Here is a 15,105-nt window from a genome sequence, read left to right on the forward strand (position 1 = left end):
TGTTCTCAACACCTCTTTTGCTTGTTTTCACTGGTAAGGTCTGCCAGGTCCCTAGGCCTACTAGCAGAGTGTTACCTACCACAAAGGAAGATCAAGTTAGCAAGAACGTAAGCCCATTGTACATTCCTCAGCCCATGGTACCAGACAGGATGCATCTGAAGGCACTGCAGGAGCTGGCTGATGGCACCGCGAGGTCACTCTACAGCATCTTTGCAAGGCCAGCAGCAGCGACAGCTCCCCAACCAGTGAAACACCCTGACTTAAGACTGTCTTGTTGCCCACAACAGTTAGCAAGAATGTAGCCAGCTCACCAAGGGGAATTATTATTTCTCTCAATTCAGCGCTTGTGAGATCTTTTCTGGAGGACTGCATCCACTGTTGTGCTCCCCCTTACAAGGGCATGGCAGTAATTTCAGGGGAAGGCCACAAAGCTGGTTAGGGTGCTGGAAAACAGGATGTACAAGGAGAGGCTCAGGGAGCTTAGCTCCTTCAGACTTAAGAAGATAAAAGGCTAAAGAGAAATCTCATTGTGTACAACCACTTAGTAGGCAGATAAGAACTCTTCTTGGAGATGAACAATGACAAAACAGAGGCAATGAACACAATTTGGAACATGGGAAATTCCACCTGGATGCAAGAATATATTTTTAGCAAACCTCTTCACAATACTTTCCACTGGTGAATTCCTCATTAATCTGCCAAAGCAAGCCATGACACCATCAAATGCATAGGGTGATCTTCCATCTCATGGGTCAAGCTGGAGTACAAGAAGCCAGCAGAGAGAGGAGCCAAAGTACACTACACATCAAATGTCTCATAATAATTTTATGCAAGGTCCCATGTACACCAGGGCCAGCCCTGTTTTGAATCATAGCCATCATAGTGCTCTCTCAGTTATTTTCAAGTCTATGACATACCATCAGGATTAAATAAAAAAGACTCTTCACATCTTCTTCATCTTTTTCTTGCAGCGCTGGTTGAAGACAGGCGAGGATCCCATCAGACTGTCAGCAGAATGAGAACCGTAGCTGCTCTCAGAGCCATTGGGGCTCTGTGGCATCCCAGCTTCGCTCATGCCTGACATTGGTTCCTCAAAGACATCACTGCCTAGGACCCCATGGCCATGTACATTAGTCTCCTCATTTTCCTGTGGCTCCATTTTTACCTGTGCCAAATTCCAGAGCGGAGAAGCATTCACCTCAGCCCCTAGAGAAAGAAAAAGCACACGGTAGTAACTGAGTAAAAAGACAAATTACAAATGGCATGTAGATGCAAGGGACATTAGCATTGGTAAAGAAGGAGTAAAAGCAAAGCTACAGGTGAACTAGGCTGGGAGCGAAAACAAACCAAAAACACACCAACCAGTGTGAAGCAGTAAAAAAACATCTGTTGGCTTTTTATTTTTTTTATTAGTCCAGTAATTACCACTCTAAAACACATGATGCCATCCTTTCACAGCAATCCTCCACATGGTTTTCTCCATGAGAAACAACTTCAAGAGTCCACATCACTCTCCAGAAGGACCATCTCAGCAGCGCTGAGTACACCAACAGCACAGGGACGAGACCCTACAGAAGCAGGACTCAGAGGCAGTCCAGAAGCCACTCACGATGATGAGGTCCTTGCAACATCAGCAAACTCCTTTAAGCTGTCGGCCATACAGGTAGTTCTACAGGGGAGGTGAAGCGAGAGCAGAGGACTGGGCAGATGAACAGTGTCATAGACCACTTCCAGCACTGAAATGCAGGGACATCTGAGCTTTAGTCAGCCATCCAGCTGCCTGCCTTTCCGTACTCAACACTTGCAGGCCTCATCCGATCCTTCAGCAGAATGGAAAGAAACCCTCCTAGCTCAACCTCACAGGCACCCTGCTGGGAAATAGCTCCTCCCTGGCCTTTTCTTTTTAAAAAAAAATTTTGGACTAGTGTGCAATCTGAACAGATTGAGGATTTTCTGTACAAGACTACCAAACCGTATTTCTTGATAACAGCAAATGTTTTTCTCCCCAAGAGCAGTAATTATAGATTACATTATTTCTGCTTATTTACAGTTTTAAGAGACAAACATCCTATTAAAAATATACTAATTGGGCCCCTTGCTGAGATGGGCATAACAGCCCAGAACTGAAGAGAGCCTGAATTTTTTTTAAATCTGGTCCCACTTGTGTGGGGTTAAATTCACATGGAAAATAAAAACAAAACTAAAACCAACTAGGAAACCAGTTTTAGTAAGTTTTCCAAACTTTGTGTCTCAAGGAGCTTGGCTACAGTTTGAAAGCACAACCAACCCTGTTGTACTGAGCCAAACCTACTGCTATTCCCTATTACCAATATTAGAATAACAACAGTCCGTTATTACCAGCAATTATACGGACAGCAAATCTTCCATCACATGTTTGCACTATGAATTCTCCCTTACGGAGGAGCCTGGAATCTTTTCCAGAGCAGCTGAGCCCAAAGCAGGGTTTAGGAGACCTTTGTGGTAACACAGCTTACATTAGCTCAGCAATTAGGCGCCAAGCCAGAATGAAAGTGTTTGCTGGTGTCCGGTTGCCTTAATGAAAAGTCCTTTTAATGTTAATTACATAAATGCATTCCTCTCAACAACAACGGACAGGTCATTACAACGAACACTATCGGTTCCACAGAGTTGCAGCTCCAGTCTACACAATAACCAAAGATGCTCACTAAACTTACTGTGCCTTTCTTTCATCAGTTGCCCTTCACTGCTCAGCCCTATTCCTCTCAGCTCTATCACCTGTCACCCAGTGTCACTAATGACTAAAAGTACTTAAGCATCGACACAGGACTTTCATCTTCAAAGCACTTTAACTTCAAAGAATTTACAAATGAGCTAATCCTCATGTTATCCTGCTGGGTGGAGGAACAGGGTCCCAGATTTTGCCTCCATTTCCCCAACTGCAATGAAGTTAAGCAGCTAGCCCACAACAGCAACGCTGGGCACAAGCACAAACACAAGCAGAACATGGAAGGCTGTAACAAGGGTTCTGCCCTCAGACACTGAAGCCTTGCTTCCCTCTCTACGGGCCTCACACTTCTATTTTCAAGATGGTGGTGTCCTAATTGCAGCAGCTTTTTCTCACTCCTTATGATATTACGGTCTCCAACCTGCCCAGCTCTAGATTGGGTCTTCTCGCAGTGGTGTGATTTCCAAAGGCCCTTGTGAAGTGAAGAGGGATTTTCAGGGAGGAACAGAGCACTTGTATGCTTAATTAGAAAACATCAATTCGGTATCAGAGAGGCAAGAGGCATTTAATATACAGCTTGCATGCTAACCTCTGGGTCTCAAGTGGAAGATGGTAATACAAAGCTTTCCAGATGAAATCACTCGCAACCCCAGATGGGCCAGAGGAGTCTGCTGCTCCCTCTCCCACAAAAATGCGAGCACTTCACATTTCAGAGATACTACGGAAAACAATTTGAGCTTCCAGAAAAACATCAAATGTATTTGTGTTTTTTTCAAAACTCAGCAGAATGTGCTATTTAAAAAAAAAAAAAAAACCCCAAACAAAAAACTAATGGGCTGAGAGGTACACTCTAACCTCACTATATACGCTACTTAGTTTAGGGTTAATAGGAGGAGAGGCTTCATTTCTTTTGAACCAGATTTTTAAGTGAAACATTTATTATTATTATAGATTTTTAAGTGAAACATTTATTATTAACATTTATTAGGTTCAGGAGGTTCAGTAAAAAAATCAAAACTGGCTTCCTTTGGGAGAAGAATGTCTTCTTCATTTTCCAGAAAATGTAGCACTACTGAACAATGCACAGAATAGAATTTGTATATAGATCTATATCTAAAGGGCATAGCAGTAGCAGATTCTCCCATGCAGGCCACCCGCCTGCTTCAATACCAACTTCAAGGGATGACACTGAGGAAGAGCGAAAAAAACGTGCACCCCCCCATAACCCCACTACTTCACTCACCATTTCACCTTCCACAGCCTCAGCTAACGACAGCAGGCTTTGGGGCAGAGATGCTGGAACAGGAGAAACTCCCTCAAGCCCATAAGTCACTGATTAGCTTTCACAAAAGGATGATTGTCACTACCAGGGTGACTTCTGAATACAGAGGATTCACCAAGTATCATTAGTATTTCCGTAACTCCTTCAGTGCCTAAACTACACAGGGTCTTGAATTTACTCCAGTCACATGGAACATGGCCTTCAACTCTTCAGTAAAGTGAATCTCTGGACAAGAATTCAAAACTACTAAGGGGAAAAAAGATGTATATATGGTAGTCTCCTTATTAGAGGTAAGGATAAAACTCAAGTCTCTTTTAAACTAAAATATATACATATATATAAACTCAAAACTTATTTTGTCTGTTACATCAGACTGGGGAAAAAAAAAAAAACACAGTACTCACATCTATACCCTAGCTCACAAAACAGCAATAAAACTCTTGGGCCATCACTGTAGAAAAACAATCCACCTCACACCAATAACAATGCCAAGAACTTGAAGGATACCCTAAACATAAACACCATATAAAGCCTTTTGTGTGCTACAGGGCCCACGAATGGAGTAAATATTTAACAAATCCTGTAACTGATACCTTTAATTCTTTGGGTTTGTATTTAGAAAGCAAGCAAGGGTTTCCAAATATTTTTATTAAAACCTAAATATTTTTTCTCCCTCTCCTCCCTCACATTGGAACCTGCTATTAAAATTGGGAACAAGATGTCGTGGTTTAACCTCAGCTAGTAATAAAGTACCACGCAGCCGATCGCACTCCTCCCCATCCCCCCAGTGGAGGAGGGGAATTGGAGGAAAACAAGGAAGCTCATGAGTTAAGAACTGTTTAAAAATTGAATATAAATTAATATTATAGGGATACTAATAATATTAACAATACACTACTAAGTAGTTAAAATAATAGAAAATAAAACATGATACAATTGCTCACCACCAGCTGACTGACACACAGCCAGGTCCTGAGAAGCCAGAGTCAGAGCCCAAGGACTATCGTAGCAGAGTCCAAGAGAGCCCCACGAGCGACAGCATGACCAGGAAAACCAACCGACCCAACAACTCACCAACGAATGAGTAAGCTAAGGAGTTAGGAAAGGAGCTAACCAAAGAGCTAGCAAAGGAGTTAAGCGGAGAGTGGGCCAGGGGGCATATGTACCAAGCATGACGTGCTATGGAATGAAATACCCCTTTGGTCAGTGTGGGTCAGCTGTCTGAACAATGTGTCCCCCCCCCCTTGCCTGTAGTGAGAAAGCTGGGAACACAGATGCGGTATCAGAAGCTGAGAAAGGCCTTGAACCAGTGCAAGCACTCGCCAACACCAACTAAAAAACCACCTTATCAGTACTCTTCTCAGGGCAAATCCAAAACACAGCCTCATACCAGCCACTGTGAAGAAAATAACTTCGTCCTGACTGAAACCAGCATGCAAGGTCACATGGAACAGCTGACAGACTGCTTCCAGCAGTATCAAGAAAGCCCTACCTGATGTCTGCGGGGAAGCTTCTACTTCCAAGTTGGCAGAGAAGCGCTCGCTTTGAGCTCCAAGGACTCCAACAGGCAAAGACTGGTCACCAGAAGCCAGATCCCCTTCCAGTTCCTCACTTATGGGGAAAGTAATATCACTAACGGGTTCCTCCTTAATCTTCACAGGCTTTGTGTCTTCCGCTGCCTTTTCAGGGTTGACAATCTTCTCATACTCTTCAGAGAGCTGCTTGCTAACCTGTCAAAGATGAGCGGGGGTGAAAGAGAGGCCAGAAAGGTCAGAGTGACTTCAGACACTGATGGCAATTACATTGCAGTGCGCTCTGTTCCCAAAATATTATTAACACCTGACCTGAACGAACAAGCAAACAGGTTACCAGCTACACCAGCTACACAGGAAAGACTTCCCCACCACCACTTTTAAGAACACCTTCAATCCTGTAACAAGGGTTTTTATTAAGAGGTTTCATCCATTAACACGTTTGCTTTATAAATATGAGCACCTTTATTTCACAGACAGTAATGATGAGGCCCAGAAATTTAAACAGAGCATGAAACAAAAGCAAAGTGCCTCAGTTTTACTTTTTGGTTTTACCTGTAAGACTATTCCACATCCACCAGTAACAAATTTACTCCAGCATTAAAAAACAAGCAGCTCAGATATTCACCAGCTCTGCAGTAAGCACTGGGCAAAGACTGGGTACCTTCTCTGTCAGACTCATGGCAAAAAACACAGAAGTTTTCTCTAGTCAGAGAAGGGCAACAAATAAAGGAATGAGATTTAGAACTACCCTGGGCTTCTAGAAACTTCACAATTGTAAGCAATTAAATTAAAAATTTTAAATTTCATCCACTTCTAACAAATGCTTGTTTATACCACTGAATCCCAACTGTCAGCAAACTGTGCTCAGGAAAAGCCCAAGGCTTTTTAACAGCAGACGCAAGAAGGAAAAAGAATAGCAAAGCCCATTTCCCTCTTCTAGATGTACTTCCAAATACAGAGGCTACTGTGGACCTCAGCCCTGCGTGAAGACCAAAACAAGTAAGACAATGACCTTCTGCAGGATGAGAGCAAACTGCTCTTAACTACTCTTAAAGCTCAAGCACTTGCTTAAGTGGATATAAGCCACAGTACAGCCAAGTAATTTTTGTTCATCTGCTTATTTGTTTTCTGAAATGGTAAGCAGCCAAATAACCCATTAAAGCAGAAAATTCAGTTGATCAGTCAGTACTGATTGTACGGATTTTACCTCCACTTGACATTTTTGTCAGTGCCATTCAAGAGCTGGGGGCCTCCTCTGAAACCCAGACAAACCATCAGAGAGCATTCTTCCCCTCAGTAGGGGCTCTGTCTTCTAGTCCAAACAACCCTGTTTCTCTTTTCCTTGATGACTCCCCTTCACACCCCCAAGAGGTTTTCTCATGGGATACCATGTCAGTAAGGCCCAGGACTTGCTACAGGAATAAGCAATTGTAGTGGGGGCACATTTATTGTTGCCATCAGGGCCCTACTGCTCTTCTCACCTGAAGCATGTAGCTGTGATAATCCTTAATGCGGTGTTGCCAGAACTTCTGCAGCGAGAGCACACTGCCAATGCCCACTTCATGGAAGACCTGCTCCATGACATCAGGGAAAGGTGTGTGCCCAAGTCGAGCTTCTCGATCCACAGCAAAGCGCAGCAGTTTGGTGAACTTCAAGCAGTACTCGTGGGCGATGTCTGTCAGGGTCTCCAGGACACTCTCACTGGCACACTCAAAGCCCGTGTGAGCCAGGATGGTGGCCATCGACTGGTAAAGAAGCTGCCGGCAGGAGGACCAACTCAGCTCTGTCACCGGCTCCCCTTTTCCCCTAAAAACCGGAAAAGACAAAAATAGCACACCTCCAAACACTGAAAGGATTGTATCAGTCAAAGATGATATTGTTAGTACTAAGGTGACATACAGAGCAAAAGCAGATTGTTTGTGGTTCTCCACAATTTCCCCATTACATATGAACACTACCTAGTAAGGGTTTATCTGCTTTCCCTTTTTCCCCTCCCTCCAAATCAGCACTGCCAATTCTCATTTTCCCTTCCAATTCCGGAAGATTCCTTGGGTGATGCATAAATGTGGGATGTAAATCTTCTGAACCCTTAAGCAACTCCCTTCCCACCCAAGAGCTTTTCTCCTGGAGATGTGAATTAAATGGGTCCTTGACACAAACAAAAAAAGGCATTTTAAATAACATGAATGCAAATCATTTCCCCTCTCAGTTAATTACATTTCTCTTCCTTATTATCTCTGATGTCATGAGCCTAGTAGTCAGATACAAAGGCTTCTGGGATAGACAAGATCTGAATTTATAATGCAAAAGACACATAAAAAGAAAGAAATGGGATACACATACATTTCATAAAGGTAGGATGTAGCCAAAAATACCATTTCCCTGATCCCGTTTCCAGTAGTCAGTAAGCACAACATCCCCATGTGCAACGTAAGAACTGAGCAGCAGGCCTGGAGAGGTTCTGCCGTACATCAGCATTCCCCAGCCTTGGGTCTGAGGCCTCTCTTCTCGGTGTTGCTAAGCAGGAAGGAGGGACCACGCAGGATGGAGAAGATGGAGAACAACTGACACTAGCACTTCGCATCATTCATTTAGAGTCAGGCAACCGAATTTTTCATCAAGATGAGTTAACAAATAGAAATTCCACATATGAAAAAGAGAAGATGAGGTAAGGCAAGGCCTCTGGAAGGTGAATGTATTTCTATCACATTTCTCAACTCAAGTGATGTATTTTCCCATGTCAGTAACACAGTCTTCAAATGCTGATGTCAAAAAAAAATCAAATTTCCTTTCTGGCAAGTATGGTATTTATATACATTTTGACACTTCATTCAGCACCAGCGGCAAATTAAGCTAACAATTTCACCCTTCATTTGTTTCCGATCAATTTCTCCTAACATCTTCCAGAGCCCACCCCGAGATGCACCTCGCTCTCACCCTGCATTACTTGCCTATCGCCACACGCTCTTGCCAGTAACAAGACCTGATTAAACAGTACACAGACAGCACTGGTGCCTTGATAACGTTCTCACGACTCTTCTTTCTCTGACGAGTGGGCTGGGTACCCTTCAGTCTCACCGAGATGCTGGGTCACAGAGCCTCAGCTCCCCCTGACCCTCAGGACTGACCCACAGAAAACAGAAAGACAGCAGTAAAATAAAGGGTAACACTTCAGGGGAGTGAAAAAGGAAGGTTAAACTTAGAGGTATCAGGACCAAAATAATTTTCAAGAACACCAGCTCAGCACTTTCTGATTATTCAGATAAAAGGGGGGATCACACTATATTAAGATCTGCAGATGATGATATTTCTAAGTGCATATTAAAACCAGCATGTGGATCTCGGGTCATGGATTCATCCCAGTTATTAATTGCTGGAAAATGACTCACATCCCAATTCCTGCTCAATTATGTAACTACTTTGTAAAGAAGACAGCAGGCGCTCTGACAAGATGAATTAAAAGATCATCAGTTCCCTTATAAACCAAGTGTCACCCGTACTGGTTTCACATCTCCCTCACTACCCCCTCTTCCACCTCCCAGCGACAGATTTCTGAAGTTCACCAACAGCCATATGTCTCATACAACGCTGGGACCGGGAGGTTACAACAGAAAAAAAAAAAACAGCCATCAAACAAAACCATCTAGAAAACAACCATCAAAATTTATGGCTATGAAAAAGAATCTCTTTTAACACACACAAAGCCTAGCTGTCCAGTAGCCATCAGCCAAGAGCATCTCATGCTACCAAATCCACCAAACACCAGGCTACTAGTAATCCAGAGACGAATAAAGAGCCATTATTGATGCTCTGCCATTCGATCAAAACACTATGGACAAACTTAAACTAGACACAGAATTTGGCAAGCCCAAGCGGGACACTCAGCCACTTGTGGAGTCGTGCACAACAACCATTTAGCAACGCATATCCCTGCTCAGAAGCAGGAGAGAATGTTGTATCTCTTTTAAACTCTTAGAGGAGAAGAAAGTAATTGCCAGCATTAAAATGCAGCTAGGTCACCATGCTGAAAGGGATATAATCAACTTGAAATCTAATCAATTAAAGGCTGAGAGAAAAGAAATTTCAGGTACTGTACTCAAATCCAAATCCCCACCTCTTGTTCTTGTAAGGTCAGTCAATTATGTTTTGTTTTTCTTGTTTTCTTCTCTTGCTTTCCTGTTTCTCAAAATAAACAATAGAGGAAGATGATTAAAAGTCCGATTAGACAGCAGAAATTGAAATACTGTTGTAGATGTTAATGGAAAACAGCAAATGAGAAAATATCTCTTTTTCTTCATCTCCTTTAACCTTCAAGTACTGCCTGATAAGAATGCACATAAACAAAACAGCCATACAGACACATTTAAGATGAAAGCAGCTTCCTAATGTCAAACCTTCCCAAAAAGGAGCAGCAAACTTATCTTCCCTGATGATCATAGGTAAAGAGCCTTGGCCTTTGACCTCAACACCCAGCACCTACAACAGCACCCTCCCAGACATTATCATTATGCAGAACGCCAGCCTCTGCAGCCCTTGCTGCTGTCCTGAAAAGCTCCCATCCAAAAACGAGTCTGTTTAACCTACAACAAGGGTCATATAGCTGCAAGTACTTTAATTCCTAAAATTCTATCACCAGAGACTAACAAGATGGCAATTAGACCTGTGACTTGGAGGTGATTATATAGTATGGTACATATATATATACAGAATATATAGTATGAAATTCATCACAAACACAGGCCAACTTGTCGCCCTTCAATTTTCTCTTTCCAATCGGAGCTATATTTTTACATATGGGTCACCAACATCAGATGTTATTGCAGTGAGAAATCTACCTGCCAAGTCACAAATGCATCAGACACGAAGCACAGCCCCCTCCCCCTGCTGCCAGCCAACCTGCAACATGCAGAACTTCACAACAGAAAACAAGAGTCTGTTTATACCAACCAGGCTTATTTTCAGGATTAATAAGGTTTCAGAACTCACAAAGACATTCCCCAAAGGCACTACAAGACATTCCCCAAAGGCACCACAAGTCATTCATCTATGCTCCACTCCTGTAAGGCTGTTTCTCTTAGAGGGAAGGAGATCCCGTGGTTCATTTCCTGTGAAATTCATTCAGGGGGAAGTGTTTGGGCTAAGGCAGTGCAAGGATTGATAGCCAAGGCTTACTCAACTGCAGTAATGATCTAAAGTGCTCTGCTCCCTCCTAGGTGAGCATAAGCTAGCAGCAGATGGAGGGAGGGATTGTTTTTCCTATGAACACGTCAATTTCATGAAACATCACATTGCAGAGTTGAATTTCTACCAAATGAGGTGCAACAAGGTCACTTCACAGTTATTTCCCCCCAAACAGTAAAATAAAGGAGAATATTGGAAAAACAAGATTATACTAGTCAGCGCATGAAAGAACACAGCACGCTAACTCAAACCAGAGAGTTGTTTCCTTTTGGAAAAGGGCCTCTTTCCATGGCATCCTGAGTACACTTCTTCTTAAGTATCTCTGCTATGTCTACAGAAGGCTGCACAGGTATAAAAAGAAGCTTCTCAGTAGATAATGGCAACAGGTAACGTTTGGGAAATAAATTGGGTCCCCGTGGCCCAACCCAGAAGACCTGGCAGTTCAGGGGCTACGCCAAAGAGCTCAGTCCAGAAGAGGAAATACGCTCTGCCTGCTCCCATTTCCACTGCTCCGAATCCTCCTCACCATTAAACCTGCTACCCCACCGACACGTGCCTCCCTACTTCTGAACAGACATTGCTTAACTACAAGCCCATCTGCCATGGACTGCCTTCCCGCTGCAACCTCCCAGTCTCTCTGAATGCTGATGTGGTCAGGAGCACAAATGAGAGAATGGCAGAAAACTCCGTTAAGTAACCAACCCTGCACGCACAAGAAAAAGCGTCTGAAGAAGCACGTCACGTGTAGGTTAGGTTTCTTTTAAAGATGGATCCGTGCTAATTGCAGGAAGCTGAACAGAGAAGGAAAAGCTCGCAGCCGTGTTATGGCAAGAGCCTCCTGTTCAAATAGCAGTTTCAAGTGTACAGTTCTTTATTCATTCTCCATCAATTATGCTTTAAGCTTACCTTCTGTTTCTATACCAACCAAACCCAAATGTTAATCCCTTATTGTGTATTCCAAGAACTGTATCATCAACAGTTGCAAATCACCAGGACCAGATGCTAATTCATCCAGGAATACGAAAGGAATTCAAGGATGAAATAGCTGAATAGCTGTGGTGAGTCACCTCTTGCTTCAAACTGCCTTGACCCATAAGGACCAGAAGACTGAAAATGTGAAAACACTTTCTTCTAACAGCTGCAGAAAAGATGTGAAGAACAGCAGGCTGGGAAGCCTGATCTATTCTGGTGCATCAGGAAATTCAAAGAAATTCAAATTCAAGGCCAGGCTGGATGTGGCTTTGAGCAACCTGGTCTAGTGCAAGGTGTCCCTGCCCATGGCAGGGGGGTTGGAACTAGATGGTCTTTAAGGTCCCTTCCAACCCAAACCAGTCTGTGATTCTATGGTTCTATGATTCTAAATTATAAGAACGGAATTAGAGGACACATGGGTAAATATGATACACTCAGAAAAAGCCCAGGCAGGTTTTGTAAATGAAAATCCTGCTTCACAAACCTACTAGAGTCCTCCAAATCCATCAACAAGCAAGTACATAAGAGATCTCCACTGTGGAGTCCAGGTCTCCCCTGGAGGATCTATGCCAGAATCAAGGTTTGTTTCAATGTTATTTATAAACAGTCTGGGAAAATGGAGGAGAACAACAGTGTCATGATTAAAACTGCTGATGGTACAGATTCTGGGGCATTGAAAAGATCAAAACAAATGAAAAATAGCAGTAAATTAGATTCTGCCTCTTCCTCATCTCAAAAGGGATGAGGAGGTAGTGGTTACAGGCAGGGCAGAGGGGAGGAAAACCAAAATGAATCCAGGGAACAACAAAACAAAAGACAAGGGTGTGGGGTCAAAGGATGAAAATGAGTAACAAGGAAACGGAAGAGGACATGACTATAATAAAGAAACTTGGGGTCTGATTCAGTCTGGATGCTCTTATCTTTCTTTCTCCCTGCGTCTAAATATACCTATATGCTGCTTCTCATCGCAGGTTACTGCCAAAGAAAATGGAATTAAAATATGGATTTAGTCAAATATTCTAACTCTGACAATGGCACTTCAGAAGGCAGTGTAAAATTAAGCACCACCGTGTTTTACCAAGGGGAAACGTTTTTACACACTAAGAACAAGCATCGGCAAATCATACAACTTTATTTTTACTGCTGTAACAGCAGCTGCTATTCTTATGTAAGTGACTTCAAACAATTAAGAACAAACATACAACAACAACCTCAAAGCTTTCCTCCTAGAAAAGCATAAGTGTGTTTGGTTTAGCAAGCACGCAATTAAATTCTAGTCTGCACTGCAGCTCATTATAAATCCACTCTGTATCAGCCACAAAACATTTCACTTCAAAATTGCCCGTGCAGTTTTCACAACCCAGTCCTTAAACTCCCCCATGTGGCTGACTGCTAAATAACATTTCTGTACTCGGACCCCAGAAACTCGCAAGGGACAACAAAAACACAAACACAGATACCCAGAACAGACAGACCACAGAAAACTGAACTTAAAGCTGAAGGCACTGGGGAGGACAGAGCAGAACACTGCTCAGCTCTACCAACCGAAGGCCCAGAAAGAGCAGGAGTCACAGGCTCAGACTTGATCCTCACAGGACTGGGTTTCCCTGAACTTCTCTAGGCTATTTACTTCTTCCAAGAAGGATGATGGTGTTCCTCCACGTGCGGCACTAAAGAACCGCTACGAAAAGAATCGTTACCAAAAGGAACGTCTCTCAATAAAATGCATTTTATACAACCTCGGGACATTAAAGATCTCAGTGGCATTTAACTGGTATGTTAAGAGTTTATTGATACACGTTTTCACCATTTTAAAAACTAAAATGTATTATCCTCTCCCACACCACGTTCGTTGGTGCACAGTCTTTAATCCAAGAACGCAAAGTTACAGCAGTAAGCATTAACCCCTGAATTTAAATGCACACAACCTACAAAGTATCATGAGATCCCGCAAGAAATCCAACACCTCCTTGTGACCTTAGTGTTTGTCAGAGGGGTAGGAAGGGAGGTGGTGGCAATACCATTTAATTAAAGATTGGCCGCAGAAGCAGAACCAATGCAACCTTCCTTCATATTTGCTCCAGCCCTTGGCTGGTGGAGCCAGTATCAGGGACAATAATTCTCTTCACCCACACTCATTGCCACGTCTGACCAGATAACACGAGTGGGGTGAAATGCGATAGTTCCTGCATCACAGGTCCTTGGCCACTGAAATCTTAGAAATATGTTATCAAATCACCTTTTCAGAATCTGCAACTGAACACCCAAAACCCAGTGATGCGTCTTTTGGATTTTCAGTTACACTAAGGGAAGTCCAGTTGTATGTGACCTAAATAGAGGAGACTTCATATCCCATAACTAAACTTGCCAAAATACCATTGAAGATAAAAAAACTATACACAAACATTTACCAGAGCACTAACAAGAGAGAAATCAGCACTACACACAAACGTTTTATAGACAGGAAACAAATGCACATTTATTTTAAACAATGTGCATGTTACCCACGCGGGAGAAGTCTAAACCTTTCCTTCCCAAAGCCTGTTTTACACTTTACACACAACTGTTTGACCCTTCAGCCTATGGGGATTGACGTAACTACATTTATATTTAAAAACACTCAGCTTTGCTTCCGATGAAAACTAACCCACAGAAATACCAACACACCTGTAGAAATCACTCTCTGGGTCACTGTGCCTCAGCTGAAACGGCATTTTGGGGGTTTTGCTATCCAGAGGAAGCAGGTCATCAGGGAGAGGTGGAGAGGCCGGACAAGACGGAAGAGGTTCGTTGTCTTCAGCTTTTATGCCCTCGGCTTGCTGCTGGTTTTGAGCCTGGGCCATGGCGATGAGGCTGCGCAGCCGCCGGTTGTGCTGGATGAGCTGTATGGTGTGGATGGTGAGGCTGCAGGGCTCCGAGGGGATGTCCAGCATGGTGGTCGGCCGGGGTTTGTTGGCAGACGGCTGATGCAGTGGAGGATCTTGGACTTCCACGGTACGAAACTCGCGCTGAAGCAGGTCAAAGGAGCTGCGGTTGGCCTGGTTAGAGGAAACCGGAATCTCGCCCCAGTATCGCAGCATTTTTACACAGGGCAGGTATCGTCCTCGGAGCCCAGACGGCAGCTACAAATACCGCAGCACAGGCGTCTGGTGGCAGGGAGGAGTGCGAGGCTCTGGGCCGCAACAGAGGCTGGAGCTAGGACGAAAAAAACGGACGAAGCCCGAGAGGTCTCCTTCCGCGCCTCGCGAGCAGTTTCCACACGGCAGCAGGACGCTGGCATTTAAGGGATCACCTCGCTGCTTCTCCTGGGGGGGGAGAAGAAGGAAACGCAGGGGCTAGCGCTGCTCCTCCTGGGCCACGCCGGCACCTCTCCGAGCGGGACCCGCGGCGCGCCCTGACCTGCGTGGAGAAGTGGCTGCAGGGACGGC

The 15,105-nt window shown here is 43.8% G+C and overlaps 1 protein-coding gene across 2 annotated transcripts; it reads right to left on the minus strand.

Annotated features, from left to right (window-relative positions):
- Positions 1-703: 703 nt before the first annotated feature.
- SUPT7L (suppressor of Ty 7 (S. cerevisiae)-like) lies at positions 704-14,757 on the minus strand. 2 transcript variants are annotated; one of them, XM_010156713.1, is made up of 4 exons: positions 14,345-14,757; positions 7,006-7,330; positions 5,482-5,719; positions 704-1,206 (listed from the first exon to the last, which is right to left on the minus strand). In XM_010156713.1, exons 1-4 carry the CDS (start codon positions 14,755-14,757, stop codon positions 944-946), a joined length of 1,239 nt encoding a protein of 412 aa, XP_010155015.1. In that variant the 3' UTR covers positions 704-943. The 2 variants fall into 2 exon arrangements, with proteins under 2 accessions (XP_010155015.1, XP_010155016.1); XM_010156714.1 differs by lacking the exon at positions 14,345-14,757 and adding an exon at positions 11,270-11,283.
- Between the last annotated feature and the right edge of the window lie 348 nt (positions 14,758-15,105).

Source organism: Eurypyga helias, unplaced genomic scaffold (assembly GCF_000690775.1).
Source record: "Eurypyga helias isolate BGI_N326 unplaced genomic scaffold, ASM69077v1 scaffold19928, whole genome shotgun sequence".
Taxonomy (NCBI): Eukaryota; Metazoa; Chordata; class Aves; order Eurypygiformes; family Eurypygidae; genus Eurypyga; species Eurypyga helias.

What these genes read in the sequence shown, in the direction of transcription:
- SUPT7L (XM_010156713.1), bottom strand. Translation starts at nt 14,757, where the DNA reads ATGCTGCGATACTGGGGCGAGATTCCGGTTTCCTCTAACCAGGCCAAC. An exon ending in CCAGAGAGTGATTTCTACAG is followed by an intron (nt 7,331 to 14,344) that starts GTGTGTTGGTAT and finishes TCCGGTTTTTAG; the next exon opens with GGGAAAAGGGGAGCCGGTGA. An exon ending in ATCACAGCTACATGCTTCAG is followed by an intron (nt 5,720 to 7,005) that starts GTGAGAAGAGCA and finishes CATCTTTGACAG; the next exon opens with GTTAGCAAGCAGCTCTCTGA.